Below are 15921 nucleotides of genomic sequence, written 5' to 3' on the forward strand. Positions count from 1 at the left end.
ATTCACCCACACTGTGTCTTTGAGCTCAGCACCAGTTCCTGCTAGGCAGGCCTCTCTGTTGCTGGCAGCATGTGCAAACTCCAACTTTTATCTGTCTAGCTTTATATACCACCTTCCATCACTTTGTGATCTGGGCTGCCCATGTGAGTATAGTTTCTGCTGTCCACTTTGTACTTTTAATTCCTCACTCACTTTCCTTTTCTAATTATTGGAACCTGAGATTTCTTAATGTACGGGAACAGATTCTTTATTTTCAGAATATTATGTCCCCATAATAGAACACCATACAAGTACAAAACATCCCCTCCTTTTCCCTAATGCTTTACTTTCATTTTCTCCCTTTTCTAGTGTCATATTTCTGTATTTGTACAGTAGCTTATCTGAGGAATGTTAGTCTGAAGTATCAGTTGCAGAAAATACACACACACAAGTTGTTCATTGAGAATCGCAGGGGTAGCTTCATTTTTCTTTTTTGGCAAACCTAGTAATTTGTTCTTTGTAGACACAAGACCATTCTATCTCCAGTTTTGTTCCTTCTATATTCGAACCAAATTTTTCCAATAGGCCATCATTTAACCCTGATGCTAGACAAAATCTGAGGGTAAAATAGAAATTTGGCATCTATATAGTGTTTGCTTTGGAGTGTTCAAAATGTTTTGCTTACCCTATCTCAGTATTTTATTTCTTTACAACTCTCTAATGTTGATCACTGGTGTTTGACTCAGATTATTCTTTTCCACCCACACCCATTCACTCTTCTTTTGTCATCTTCTGTCAATAGTTGTAAACTGTAAATTGGAATTTTGTGTGTTACCGAATGGAGTATTGGTAAAGGCTGTCATTGTCACAAATGCCAGAGGGGCAGGTACTCATGTTAGTCTGTTGCAACTCCAAGAATACCCCCCCCCCCCCGTAAATAGATGTCAGGGTGATTCTGATTGGGACTGATGGTTAAAACCCTGCTCCCCCCATACCATGGTCCTGATCCAGCTCAGGCTCTGAAGCAACTTGTGTTGAATGCATTTGCAGATTTGCTTTTGGGGGGGCTGGGTTTGGTGAAAGATCATTTTGTGCAGCAAGTCTTAAGGGGAGAATTGAGAATGCATTCCCATCTAGCTAAACCAAGGTGATAAGGGTGGCTAGTTAACTGGAGTTTGTAGAGAAGATGGAAACTTCTATTTTCAAAAGAGAGCTCCTCCCATTGTATGTGTCATGATCCTGTGTCACAGCCCTTGTACTGAATGAGCTAACAAATGAAGTGACTGCTTTGGAGGGAGAGCAGTCAGCAATCCTATAAGGTATGGGGCAGTGTTTATTGGAAGTGTTAAAAATCAGGAAATTTGAGATGTGAATGCCCATGACTAATAATTCCTGGTTCATAATTACTATGGATATAAACTCATAGTAACAGCTGGTAGAAAACCACACAGGAAACTCATTGTTATGGACCCTTTTTATTTTCAAGACAAAAAGGATAGCCAGAAATCAGCTATAGCCTTACTTTCTTAATATGTTTTGTAGATTTGTTAAATGTTAGTGGAGACTTCTGACATGCACAACCCTGAAGTAATGAATTCCCTACATAGTTTTGCTATCTTTTACATACATGAACAAGTACCTTCACTTGTATGTGCAATGTGCAGTCACATGCAGTTCATTCTCCAATACCCAGATAGTATGGGAAAACCAAGCTTTATTTTATTGAGGTTGTATTTATTAAATATCCCCTGACTCAGAATATATAGGAAATATATATCCTTGGAATTGGTTCCAGACTTACAGCACAATCCTAAACATATCTTCTCAGAAGTAAATCCCATTAAGTTCAATGGGACTTACTCCCAGGTAAATGAGTATAAGATTGTAGCCTTAGTCATCCACAGAGTAGACCCACTGAAATCAACAGGACAAGTCAGTCATGACTAACTTGGGTCCCACTGAAATCAAAGGGACCTTCCCTAAGCATGGCCAAGTCTGGATCCAACCCCTAGTTATACCTTCTGGCTGGCCTATACATGCTATCCGTGAATTTTATATATACGCTATTCATGTAGACCATAGAACACTTTAATTAAAAGTTGAATTTCTCTCAACAGTGTTGCAAATGTTTTATAAATATCAGCATAATTTTAAAACAATTAGAAGTAGAAAAACTGAACACAGTGAAGTGAAACAAATATAAATTAGCACAAAACATGGTTCTAATGACAATTATTTTTTGTGTGGGATGTGTTACAAGAAACTAAGACACATCAATTACTTGGAGATAAAACAAATTAAAAGTCATCAACCCCCTTTTTCCTACACACAGTCAGTATAACTGCAATTAACACTGAGTCCCTTTCCTGAAAAATTAAATGCAGAGATATAGTTGTATTTTTAGCACAGTGTACTAATCTCAGTTTTGGTACATCCCCATTTACAGCATATTCCAGCCACTCCCATAGAAAATTCACGCTTTCTTCGAGGGTATTTGAACCAAGGAAAGTTATTTGAGCCCATGGCCAATCCAGTTTCACCTCTGCTTTTTTGGGAGCCATCCTCTAATTGATGGATGTATTCACTGAAGTTATCAGAAGTAGGAACATATTCATTATAATCATCATATAAATTAAACAAATCTTTCAGTGACTGCTGTCCAGCTGGTTGATTGACACTTCGTAGTTGCTCCAATTTAGGATCCAAGTCTGACTGCAGCTTAATGTTCTCCAGTCTTTTGTCACTTTCTACAAACTCTGTTAAAATAAAATAAAGGAATCCATCAAAAGGTTACCCAGTGTTAAAAGGTCAGCTAAGATTCTTGGATGCCCATTTCTTTTAATATTACTGTGAATGCCTATGTAATTTTGCAGTATAAACATAGTGCATGATCTTTGAACTTCATTTGACAAATAAATGCTGTTTTGCCATATGCACCAATTGTATTTTCACCCTTAAATACTTTTAAAGACATAAAGAATTTTCTGAGCAAAATTTCTAAGTATTGGTGCTGCATGTCCTAGGAATGCGGGACCCAAAATTTGATTCCTGTAAAGTCTAGGCAGGGATTTTAAGAGTTGGAAACAGCAAAAGCCTGATGACCCTAATCTAGCTGAAAGTAGGTGGATGTAAAGGATGTGAAAGTAGGTGGTTATAATCAGGAAATGAGGCATGAATAAATTATTCTTTTTAGCTGGCTCAAGTGCTTTCTGGTTGCACCACTGAGTATGTAGAAGGACTGTTTTTAGGGAGGGAATAGCGTGTGTGGTCCCCCCCCATTTTAGACAATTTATTTTTCCCCAGGAACACCTATATTTCTCGACAGTTTATTGGTTCTACAGTGCGCGCACACACACACACACACACAAAAATGGGTCTGTGCACTAAGTACCCATGCTAAGGCAAGACATCTTTGTTTGTTGATATCACTATAGATGCTATTCCTAGTACACATTTCTTTAAGCTTGGAATTTAATAAAGAGCTGGCTGTTGGATCCTGATGAATTTTACACACACACACACACCAAACCTTTGCCACCCATCCACACCCAAACTGTAGTGCAAAATGGAATTTCTGGTATGTACACCAGAAAAGTATACATTGGCAGCTGGACAAAAAGTAGTAACTTTGCAACAGCTGGTGCTGATCAGCCATACAAAATGAGATTTCGCCAATATATCTGGAAGAAGAGAAATCAGAGCCAGACCAAGACATTTTGCTGCCCAAGGCAGAGCACCAAATAGTGATCCGTCCTGCTCCTTAATTAAGCCTTGGACATCACAGAATTTTACCTGAGAAAACTCTCCCTAGACATGTTGCTCCAGATCTGTACTCTGCACATGCACCAAAGCAGCCTCTTCCTTGTTATTACAATGTGATATCTATTCTAAGCTCAGCTCAGGTCCTGATTCTAAAAACTGGCAGAGGTGTGCAAAGGAAGGAATACCTTAGAGACCTATGAATTTTTCTGCTGGATCATACCAAAGGGTCCATCTCATCCTTTTGCTTCCCCCACAGTAGTGAACTAGCCTAGCCTTCCCCTTTTGTTTGTCCCCACTGTCTAGTACTCAGTATCTTATATTTAGATATACTGCCTCTGACATGGAGGCTCCATTTATCTATCATGGCTAGTTTCCACTAACCTTTCTCCCAGAATTTGTTCAATTTCCTTTTAAAGCCACCCCAGTCAGTGGCCATCACATATGATGGCAACAAATATGTTAATAAGCTAACATTATATGGTATGTGGTATATCTGAAGGACTTTCTTTTTGTCAATCTGCTATCCTGACCCCAGGTTTAAGAGAGGCCTCTTTTGAAAAGAAGACATGAATGAAAAGTAATCAAGGCCAATTGGCAAAAGAAAATCAAAACAATAGAGCATCAGTGAATTGTCCTGGGATGTGTGTAACTGACTCCCTCTAGGCCTGCAGCTCACTGGAAATAAAGGCTGCAATCCTATACCAGCTTACCTGGGAGTAAGCCCCACTGAACTCTGCCTGAATAGACATGTAGATGACTGTGCTGTGGAACAGGATGACTTCAAAGCCCCACCTAAGCCAGACAGAACTGCCCAGCCAGTCCTTGCTGCTTTGCTCCTCAGCTAGTCCCCCTCCTGACTCTTCCGTGTGGGATCTCTCATATTTTATTTTAGTAATTAATTACATTTTGTGTGGCGCAGAGTGGTAGGTGGCAGTATTGCAACCGAAACTCTCCCCACGACCTGAGTTCGATCCCAGCGGAAGCCGGGTCTCGGGTAGCCAGCTCAGGTCGACTTAGCCTTCCATCCTTCCGAGGTCGGTAAAATGAGTACCCAGCTTGCTGGGGGAAACATAGTCACGACTGGGGAAGGCACTGGCAAACCACCCCACTATAGTCTGCCATGAAAACGCCAGCGCAAGCAGCGTCCCTCTAGGGATCAGTAATGCCCTGGTGCTTGCACAGGAGGAACCTTTCCTACCTTTTCCACCACCCAATAGCCAAAGCTCTCTATCACAATGATATTCTCTCTCTCACACACACTCACACACACAAGCACATAGAAAGGCAAGTCTAATTTCTGTCTTTTTTTCAGAATCTTGTGTGACCCCAGCCCCCAACAGTTTGTCTCTCTCTCAGGTTGCAATCCTATGCATATTTACCTTCAAGTATGTGCCACTGAATACTATGGGACTTTCTTCTGAGTAAACATGCATACACATGCACTGTCAGTGGAACTTGCCTGCTCACAAGTTCAAATTGCCAGGCTCTCTTCTATTTATGTTTAGCAATAGAAGAAAGCCCTTCTGATTTTAGTGGAGCTGAAAAAACATGTTTATGATTGGAGATGATATGTGAATGCACGGTGGTGCAACTTGGGGTAGAGGTCCAGGGTCCACAGCCCAGGGGGCTCCCAAATAACCACCCAGAGTGTGGCAGGTGATCAGGACAGTGGCAAACAAGCCCAGTGTTAGCACCTGAACTAGGAGCTTTTCTACACGAGACTGTCAATCTACAGAATTGAGGTTGGAGCACTGCATGAAGAGTGTTTCCTTTCCTGCTTTTCCACTACATAATGTCTAGGTGACGCTGCAGTATAGCAGAACAGTACAGATACACAAGTGGAAAAAGAGGTTTATTTCACTTTTACAACGGAGGGAGCAAACCTAGTGGATCAACGGTTTCCTCCGACCCTGGGGGCGGCCACCCATCCAGTGCAGGGCAGGAGGAGTAGTGAGGAGCGGATCTCCTCCTCGCTCTGCTTTCATGGCTAGACAGCTGATTTTTGCTGTTTATCCATGGGACCTTGGGAAGCGGTGGCTGGACAACACATAGGATGTGTGGTAGACTTCCCCGCCCTAGCCCACCACCGGGAATACCCCATTTCCGCTGCTCCACGCTGCTCTTACGAGTGCGGCACATGGGGCCAACCTGTGCTGCCTATGAGGTGGCACGGGAGTGGGTAGAGGCCGGTTGGCCGGTTGGAGAGCCAGTGTGGTGTAGTGGCAAGAGTGTTGGACTAGGAGCTGGGAGATCCGGGTTCTAGTCCCCGCTCGGCCATGGAAGCTCACTGGGTGACTTTGGGCCAGTCACAGACTCTCAGCCCAACCCACCTCACAGGGTTGTTGTTGTGAGGATAAAATGGAGAGGAGGAGGATAATGTAAGCCGCCTTGGGTTCCTTGGAAGAGGAAAAAAGGCGGGGTATAAATGCAATAAATAAATAAATAAATAAATTGTCTGGGAACCAACTTTAGGATTGTGCCCTAAATGCCACATTTTCTCTGCTCTAAAAAGCTCCCCCGAAGTGCTCGTTAAACACAGAAATGAATCTGGAGGATCACAACATTGTTTAAAGAAGTCGCAAACAACCATGAGTACAGAATGAGAAATGCAGGATAAATGCCTGGTGTAGAAAAGCTCTGCCATGGGCGGACGCTGCTTAACCCAGCATCTTTTATTTTTTAAAGAACATTGGGAGGGGTCAGCCAGGTATGTACATGGATCTCGATGCTAATTTCCTTATTTTTACTTAAAAAAATATTATCCCCTTCACAACAAAACGGTGCTTATTCCCAAGTAGATGTGTTTAGTATCAGGGTAGCAGAAGCAAACTGCATTTTATTTCTGTAGTCATGACAGTGCTATGATTTAAGTGAGTTTAAAGTGCAAAACTGCACATGCTCAGAGTATTTCTTCCTCTCTTTTGTAATCAAGGTTGGTAAATGGAATTTTTTTTTTGGTTTTGTTCTAACGTATCAGTAATGCAGAAGCAGCTGGACAGCAGTAGCGAGGCAGAGAAGAGAAAGGTAAGTTGTGAACTGATGGGAATGGTGCATGGCCAAGCTGGCTAGGAACGTGGGGGTTGCAGCCAAAGGGTAGTATCTAACGTTAGTCCTACTTAAGAACACATCCATTGAAATGAATGGGACTTCAGTTAGTTGAGAAGTGAGGGAGACTTACCAGCCTTTCTTTCCTGTCCCCGCCCAGCCGCCCGCCCCTGCAAGTGTGGCTCTTGTGGTCAAGGCAAATCTGTAGCCAGAGATAGGCCGGGGTGGGGGGGACACACAGCCCCCCTACATTTTCTCCCCCCCATTATTTTCTGCAAACAAATTATTTTAAGTGTATAACTTTGTCTTTAAAGGGCCTGCGAACCAGATGAAACCCCGCCACTTTTTTTTTGGCGGCCCTCCCGGCACATTCGGGCTGGCTTCAGGCCTGAGGCGCGGCGCGGCGCAGCGCAACAGCGGCCGCGCTCGCTTGGAAGAGCGCGCGGGGAAGAGAGCGAGCGGCGCACGCGCGCAAGTCGCCTCCCGGTGTTACGCGCAGCCAAGCCGACTTTCCCGCCCACGGCGGGCAGAGCGAGGCGAGGAGAGCGCGCGTGCCGCCGCCGCCAGGGAGCGGCTTCTTACTCACCGGCGCTTCTTACTCACCGGCGCGCGCGCCGCCAGGGAGCGGGGGCTGCTGCGCCGCCCCCTGCCGCTGTTGCAAGGGGATCCTCTTCCAGCGGGACCCTCCGCAGGTGAAGATGACCGCGCGGACGAACTCGCGCCCGCACAACTTCACCGCGTACTCGCCGGGGCCGCTCCCGCGGGCCGCCGCAGTTCCCGCCTCCTGGGCGCTTTGACAGCGCGGCGTGGTCGCCAGCAGCAGCAGCAGCAGCAGCCGCCGCAGCAGCCTCTTCTCCCCCATGGCAAGGCACGCCCGGCCGCCCGGCCGCTCGCTCGCGAAGCCCCTTCCTCCGTCCCGCCTTCCGAATCGGCTCGGTGCGCGCAGCTCAAAGCGAGCGGCGGCAGTCGTAGGGCCAAGGCAGCCCTCGCGCCCAGCTGCTGCCGACGGCGCGCGCTGGACTGCAGCCTTCGCTCGCCTCGCGCTTTATAGAGCGCCAGGACGGCAGCCCCTCCGCCTCTGACTCATCACCCCGTCGCTGCCCGACCCTCGGAGGGGAGCTGTGTTGCGCGCCACGCGCGCGCCCGCACCTTGTCCCGCTGCTCATTTCCTCTCTCCAGCTTCTCACCCACCACCTGTTTCCCTTCTTAATTCACTGGGACAGAGAAGCGACAGGCAGATGGCCACTCACTGGAGTGGGGCGCGGGGGGGGGGGGAGAGTCGTCTCTTGGTTGCTGTTGTTCAGTCAAGTCGTGCCCGACTCTTCGTGACCCCATGGACCATAGCACGCCAGGCCTTCCTGTCTTCCCGCGTAATTGCTAGGACGGATCTGTGAAGTAAATAAAACACACGGGCAGCTTTAATGATTTCCTTTAGCGTCGTGTGTTTTAGACTGTAAGCCTAGGAGCAGTGTCTTTTCGTTTTAATCCAGCGTATCTAAACTGCTCTCTGGGAGCCTTTTCAGCTAAAGACCAGAGTAAAAAAATAAATAAAAAAAATGCCTCGAATAAATAAATAACTAAATAAGCAGCCCTCACCCCATTCGTCTTTCTATTTGGGGGTATACCAGCAATATAGGAGAAGCCATATCCAGACAGGAGTAGTGGCCATGTAGGTATTATGATAAAGCAGAAATCAAACGATCTCTCTCAGAATTGGTCTTAAACCACAACTATGAAGCCTGGACACAAACATCTTTTTCCAGTTGTTATGCAAGCGCACTGCTGCCAAACATTTGGAAGCGTTACATTCCTTCAAACTAAACGAAGTGAGGCCACAGCAATGACTTCTTCATAGGGGTAGTACTAGAAATACTTAAGATTTACATAGCACTTTGAACAGTCTAAAGTTCTTCATATACATTATCACCCCGCCCCCTTAGCCGTGTTAATCTATTGTAGCAAAAACAAAAGAGTCTTGTGGCATCTTAAAGTCAAATGTATTCTGGCATAAACTTTCATGGGTTATATGGGTTTCTGTAACCCATTTTATCAGATGCATGGAGTGTTTGACAGTTTCTGGTTTATACTGTACATATGATGGGTGCAGAGAGGTCAGAAAGAAATTAAATGCAGAAAGTACTGACAGTGACAATCCCATTGTTAACAGTGGTCATTCACAGAACCATTGCTGCTGATAACACAAACACCCTGGCACTAAGGTAAGCCAATGAACACATGTCGTCTGATAGAAATCCGTTATATCAATTCAAGCCTCTGGCAATAGAATTGAACTTTTTGGTGAAGTCTAACTCAGCAGTCTCTTGCTGTAATCTCCCTTTGAAGTTTCTTTGCCCCACAATGACCACTTTTAAGGTCAGTGAGACAGGAATATAGGAGGCTGCCTTATATTGAGTTAGACATTGCTCCATCTTGCCCAGTATTGTCAACACTGACCAGCAGCGGCTCTTCAGGGTTTCAAGACAGAGTTTTTCCAGACCTACTTAGGGATGCTGGGGGTTGAACCTGGGACCTTCTAAATGTGAAGTAGGTGCTCTACCACTGAGCTATAGCCCCTCCTGAGAGGCTAATGTTCTGCCACTAATTTTTAATATTGCCATTTTTGATGTCAGATTTGTGTCCATTTATTCTTTCCTGTACTAACTTATTGTAATCTTTAGAACAACACTGTATAATAGGTCAGTATTATTATCCCCCCCTTCTTGGATCACTGCCTTGTTGTGGTGAAGGGGCTTGCGTAACTCAGTGAAGCCATAAGCTATGCCGTGCAGGGCCATCCAAGATGGACAGGTCATGGCAGAGAGTTCTGACAAAACGTGGTCCACTGGAGAAGGAAATGGCAACCCACTCCAGTATTCTTGCTAAGAAAACCCCATGGAACGTATCACAAGGCTGAAAGATATGACGCCGAAAGATGAGCCCCTCAGGTCAGAAGGTGTCCAATATACTACTGGGGAAGAGCAGAGGGTATTTCCAAGTAGTGCCAGAAAGAGTGAAGCGGCTGGGCCACAGCCGAAAGCACACTCAGCTGTGGATGTGTCTGGTGGTGAAAAGAATCCGATGCTGTAAAGAACAATATTGTTTAGGAACCTGGAATGTCAGATCAATGAATCAAGGTAAGCTGGAGGTGGTCAAACATGAGATGGCAAGATTGAACATCGACATCTTGGGAATCAGCGAACTAAAATGGATAGGCATGGGCGAATGTAATTCAGGTGACCATTCTATCTACTACTGTGGGCAAGAATCCCTTAGAAGAAATGGAGTAGCACTCAAAGTCAATAAAAGAGTGGGAAAAGCAGTACTGGGGTACAATCTCAAAAACGATAGAATGCTCTCAGTAGGAATCCAAGGCAAACCATTCAACATCACAGTAATTCAAGTCTATGCCCCAACCACTGAGGCCGAAGAAGCTGAGGTTGATCGGTTCTATGAAGACCTACAACACCTTCTAGAACTAACACCAAAAAAAGATGTCCTTTTCATCATGGAGGATTGGAGAGAATCCAGAGTAGGAAGTCAAGAAATCACCGGGATAACAGGCAAGCATGGCCTTGGTGTACAAAATGGAGGACAAAGACTAATAGAGTTTTGCCAAGAGAACACGCTAATCATAGCAAACACTTTCTTCCAACAGCACAAGAGGCGACTCTACACATGGACATCACCAGATGATCAATATCGAAATCAGATTGATTATGTCCTTTGCAGCCAAAGATGGAGAAGCTCTATACAGTCAGTCAAAACAAGACCTGGAGCTGACTGTGGCTCAGATCATGAGCTTCTTGTTGCAAAATTTCGGCTGAAATTGAAGAACGTAGGGAAAACCACTAAACCATTCAGGTATGACCTAAATCAGATCCCTTATGAATACACAGTGGAGGTGATGAATAGATTTCAGGGATTAGACCTGATAGACAGAGTGCCTGAGGAACTATGGACGGAGGTCCATAACATTGTTCAGGAGGCAGCAACGAAATCCATCCCAAAGAAAAAGAAATGCAAGAAAGCAAAGTGGCTGTCTGATGAGGCTTTACAAGTAGCTGAGGAAAAAAGGGAAGTGAAAAGCCAGGGAGAAAGGGGAAGTTATATCCAACTGAATGCAGAGTTCCAGAGAATAGCAAGGAGAGACAAGAAGGCCTTCTTAAATGAACAATGCAAAGAAATCAAGGAAAACAATAGAATGGGAAAGACTAGAGATCTTTTAAAAAAAATAGGAGAACTCAAGGGAACGTTTTGTGCAAAGACGGGCATGATAAAGGACAAAGAAGGCAGGGACCTAACAGAAGCAGATGAGATTAAGAAGAGGTGGAAAGAATACACAGAAGAACTATACGGGAAAAATCTTAATGTCCCTGATAGCCATGATAGTGCGCTCACTGAACTTGAGCCGGACATCCCCGAGAGTGAAGTCAAGTGGGCCTTAGGAAGCCTTAGTAACAAAGCTAGAGGAGATGACAGTATTCCAGCTGAGCTCTTTAAAATTCTAAAAGATGATGCTGTTGAAGTGCTGCACTCAATATGCCAACACATTTGGAACACTCAACAGTGGCCACAAGACTGGAAAACGTCAGTTTACATTCCAGTTTCAAAGAAGGGCAATGCCAAAGCATGTTCAAACTACTGTACAATTGTGCTCATTTCACATGCCAGCAAGGTGATGCTCAAAAGCCTACAAGCTAGGCTTCAGCAGTATGTGAACCGAGAACTACCGGAAGTACAAGCTGGGTTTCGAAGAGGCAGAGGAACTAGAGATCAAATAGCCAACATTCGCTGGATCATGGAGAAAGCAAGAGAATTCCAGAAAAACGTCTATTTCTGCTTCGTTGACTACGTGTGGATCACAACAAACTGTGGCAAATTCTTAAAGAGATGGGAGTACCAGACCACCTTACCTGTCTCCTGAGAAACCTGTACGAGGGTCAAGAAGCAACAGTAAGAACCGGACATGGAACAACCAATTGGTTCAAAATTGGGAAAGGAGTACGACAAGGCTGCATGTTGTTGCCCTGCTTATTTAACTTATATGCAGAGTACATCATGAGAAACGCCGGGTTGGATGAATCACAGGTCGGAATTAAGATTGCTGGGAGAATTATCAACAACCTCAGATATGCAGACGATGCCACCTTAATGGCAGAAAGTGAAGAGGATCTAAAGAGCCTCTTGTTGAGGGTGAAAGAGGAGAGTGCAAAAGCTGGTTTGAAACTCAACATTAAAAAAACGGAGATCATGGCATCTGGCCCCATCACTTCCTGGCATATAGAAGGGGAAGAAATTGAAGCAGTGACAGATTTTATTTTCTTGGGCTCCAAGATCACTGCAGACGGTGACTGTAGCCATGAAATTAAAAGACGCTTGCTCCTTGGGAGGAAAGCTATGGCAAACCTAGACAGCATAGTAAGAAGCAGAGACATCACCTTGCCGACAAAGGTCCGTCTAATCAAAGCTATGGTTTTCCCAGTAATGTATGGCTGTGAGAGCTGGACTTTAAGGAAGGCTGAACGTCGAATAATTGATGCTTTCAAACTGTGGTGCTGGAGAAGACTCTTACGAGTCCCCTGGACTGCAAGGAGGTCAAATCAGTCCATCCTAAAGGAAATCAACCCTGACTGCTCTTTGGAAGGACAGATACTGAAGCTGAAGCTCAAATATTTTGGCCACCTAATGCAAAGAGAAAACTCCCTGGAAAAGACCCTGATGCTGGGAAAGATTGAAGGCAAAAGGAGAAGGGGATGGCAGAGGATAAGATGGCTAGATAGCATCACTGATGCAATGAATATGAACTTGAGCACACTCCGGGAGAGAGCGGAGGACAGGAAGGCCTGGCGTGCTATGGTCCATGGGGTCACGAAGAGTCAGACACGACTTAATGACCGAACAACAGCAAATTATTATTCACAAACTGGAGATGGAAGAGTGAGGCTGACAAAGAGTGGCATGCCTAAGACTACCTGGTGAGTTAAGGACAGAACCAAGGGTATTATCCAATATTACTCTGACATAGAGTAAACCCATTGCAATCAATGGGACTTAAGGAAACTTGTGACTAAGTTTCATTCATTTCAATGGGCCTACTCTGTGTAGGACTAACACTGACCAGTACCCAAGTTTATAGCCCAGCTCTCTATACCAGCCAAATAAATTTATCATAGTTTACATATTTTGGCAAAACCTCACGTCTTGTTTGTACTGATGCAAGGCCAGCATTTTAATTCTATCTCTAGTTTTGCTTATGCAAAAATTAACTCAGGGGAACTGGCCTTCTGTATCTACTAGGCAAAAGGTTGATGTCGGTAGCTAGCAGATCCAATACTATTGAATAAATTGCACTGTGTTCAATAGGACTTATTCCCATGTAAGTATGCACTGGATTGCAAATCTAGTACACGCCAAGTGGAGTTTGTTTGTTTGTTTATTCTCTCTGACAAAACTCTACTGTCATTTTCTGATGTACTAAATGAGCCAAGTGCTAGTAAAAGGCAAAGTATAAATGTAATCATAGCAGAATAAGTGGACAGTGTGACATGGATAAAAGCAACACCTTGTAGTTGGATATTACAAATGTAATCCAATTTATTCCACATGTTATCTGATAACATGTTATCAGATAACTTTACTACAATTATTTTGGAAGAGTGAATAATATGCAATTAGGACACACTGCTACGTACTCAGTTCTCATAACAAATAATAACTGCCAGATTCCTAATAATCCTCCAATGACTTATTTCATACCGGCAGCTAGTAGGTACTAATGGTTTATTCACAGCTAAGTGGACTATGCAAGACAGCTAAGATATAAAAAATAATAAATCATCCATATATTTATTTGTATTGCATATTAGGAATCAAAATTAGAAAACATCCCCATTTGTACTAGAATAGTATACCTAGGAGCAAAACAAGAAGAATCATGCTTAACTCTGAGAAATGTAACGTTCTGGTCCTGTCTTCTGGCCTGGCCCAAATGACTGGGATAGGGTAGGTGATATTGCACCAGTGTCAGCTAAAACACTGCAGCTGTATCCTAAAGGCCTAAAAAAGGGATGGAGGAGTGGCAACATTAGTCAACGTTCTATGCATTATGCTTTCAGGTTCATGCCTATACACCCATAAAAATTATACACCCATAAAAATTAGTTCATAATACACTATTATAGTTAATGCACATCACCATAATATACAAAGTTCAATGCATACACAGAGGTCATCTTTCCCCCACCAATAAATATTCTTGTGTGTGGCCAGTGACACACCAATGGCAAAGTCATTGCAACCAATGGGGACATAGAAATACTGGATGAGGTAGAAATGAGCCCCCATGCAGGAGGCCTAGCAAAAAAGCCAAGTAAAAATTGAAGACTGGGTACACATGGGAAAAAAAGATGACCCAGATAATCATTCTACTACAGGAAGGAAATAGGGAGTTTAAGTGCTTGTGGAATAGAGCACCAACCATTTCACCTGTAGATCATGTTAATCTACAAGGGCACAATCCTATGTGTTGTGCCGTGGATGCTTGTAAGCCCCTGAACTCGGAAGCTTACGAGTATCCTGTGCAGAGAGAGAGGTGCCTCATGCCTGCCTCTCTGCATTTTAGGTCGATGGGTGTCTAGTGGAGGCTACGGGGAGAGGGAGGGAAGGAGGCTGGGGCGGCAATAGGAAAAGGTGTAAGCCAGGTGCCCTGGCCTCTTCCCCTCCCTGCCCCCAGGAATGCCTCCTTTTCTCTGTCTCCATTCTCCATTTACCAAGCATAGAGAGGAAGCCAGTGCAGTTCTCTCTGCACCAGCTACGAGAAGGAGGGGAGTGCAGTTTCCTGGCTCCGAGTCCTGTCTTTGAGCACAGAGCCAGGAATCCAAAAAATCCTATGCCAGACACTGTCTAGGGGACATAGGATTGCTCCCTCCACTATTCTCCCTTGCAAGAGCACAGCAGGAGGACACACAGTAAAATAGCCATGAGATGGGAACATGTTCCAAGGCAACAAGGAAGGTCAGTATTATGGCTCTTTCAGGCCATTATCTCTATTGGGTTATTCATTGTCCTTTGCCCTTCTTATTACAAGGGAAACTTGAGCGTCATTTTAGCAGCCAGCTGCACCCGTCTTTGAAAATACTGCAAGATAACCTGGAGGAGTTTCTCATGCACACAGCACCACCTTCCAGGCAAGCTGATGTTCCTTCACTCTTTCTCTCCCCTGTTCTGTTTCCCAGTCACCACACTTAATTATATGGTTGCCACTAAAGACCATATTATTTCAGTTATGCATCTGTGCTGCTGTCATGCAGTGGTGACGCACACTCAAAATCTAGGAATCCATACTAGAATTTTGCCATGCCACAAATCAAGAAAGGCAGACATGAAAGAGCATATTAAATAGGGAGTGGTTTACTGTCAATTAACCATGTCAACTTGGGTAGAAACATGGTAAGGGAGAAGAGTTGGAATTCTAGACGAAATGGAGGGTAGCCATGAACATAGGACTGTTGATCCATATTGCCCAGGGATGGGGAACCTTTTTCAGCCTGTGGGCCAAATTCAATTTTGGAGACATTCTTGGGGCCATGTTCCGGTAGTGGGGAGGGCAGAAGGCAAAGGGGCAAGGCCAAAGACAAAAGGGGTGGTGCCATATTTTTTTTTAAAAAAATACCAGCATATCGAAGCGTAAAGCTCTTACTGACAGTAACTAAGCCTTAGGAGTGGTATTTCAACTGTTTAGAATTGGGGGTGGGGGACTACACAAAAGCCAGGAAGCAACCAAATGATCAGTGGTTGGAGAAAATGGGGAGCCGGAGAAAGGGGATGTGGCCACCTGTGGAACCCCAGAGGGCCAGACTAGGACCGCAAGAGGATCAGATTCAGCTCCCAGCCCAAGGTTCCCCACCCAACATAGCCCATTATTGCCTCCCCTCCTCCATCTAAATTGAGATTGTAAATTCTTCTCAGTTACAAAGCAATAAAAGGCTGCATGAGCTCATCAGTTTTTCCCTCCAATTTCCAGAGGGGTAACCATGTTTGTCCGTTGTTGCATAACTGACAAATAGTCTTGTGGTACCTTGAAGACTAACATGTTCATTATGGAATAAGCTTCCATGGACACAGTCAGCTTCATCA

General features: G+C 44.5%; 1 protein-coding gene across 1 annotated transcript; it reads right to left on the minus strand.

The window, feature by feature from the left end:
* Window positions 1–1436: 1436 nt before the first annotated feature.
* LOC146352592 (relaxin-3-like) lies at window positions 1437–7803 on the minus strand. Its single transcript, XM_084834440.1, has 2 exons — window positions 7390–7803; window positions 1437–2735 (listed from the first exon to the last, which is right to left on the minus strand). Exons 1-2 carry the CDS (start codon window positions 7646–7648, stop codon window positions 2380–2382), a joined length of 615 nt encoding a protein of 204 aa, XP_084690566.1. The 5' UTR covers window positions 7649–7803; the 3' UTR covers window positions 1437–2379.
* Between the last annotated feature and the right edge of the window lie 8118 nt (window positions 7804–15921).

This window comes from Heloderma suspectum, chromosome 2 (genome assembly GCF_057233095.1).
Source record: "Heloderma suspectum isolate Gila_16-S chromosome 2, 16-S_ref, whole genome shotgun sequence".
Taxonomy (NCBI): Eukaryota; Metazoa; Chordata; class Lepidosauria; order Squamata; family Helodermatidae; genus Heloderma; species Heloderma suspectum.

What these genes read in the sequence shown, in the direction of transcription:
- LOC146352592 (XM_084834440.1), bottom strand. Translation starts at nt 7,648, where the DNA reads ATGGGGGAGAAGAGGCTGCTGCGGCGGCTGCTGCTGCTGCTGCTGCTG. An exon ending in CCCTGGCGGCGCGCGCGCCG is followed by an intron (nt 2,736 to 7,389) that starts GTGAGTAAGAAG and finishes TTATTTTAACAG; the next exon opens with AGTTTGTAGAAAGTGACAAA.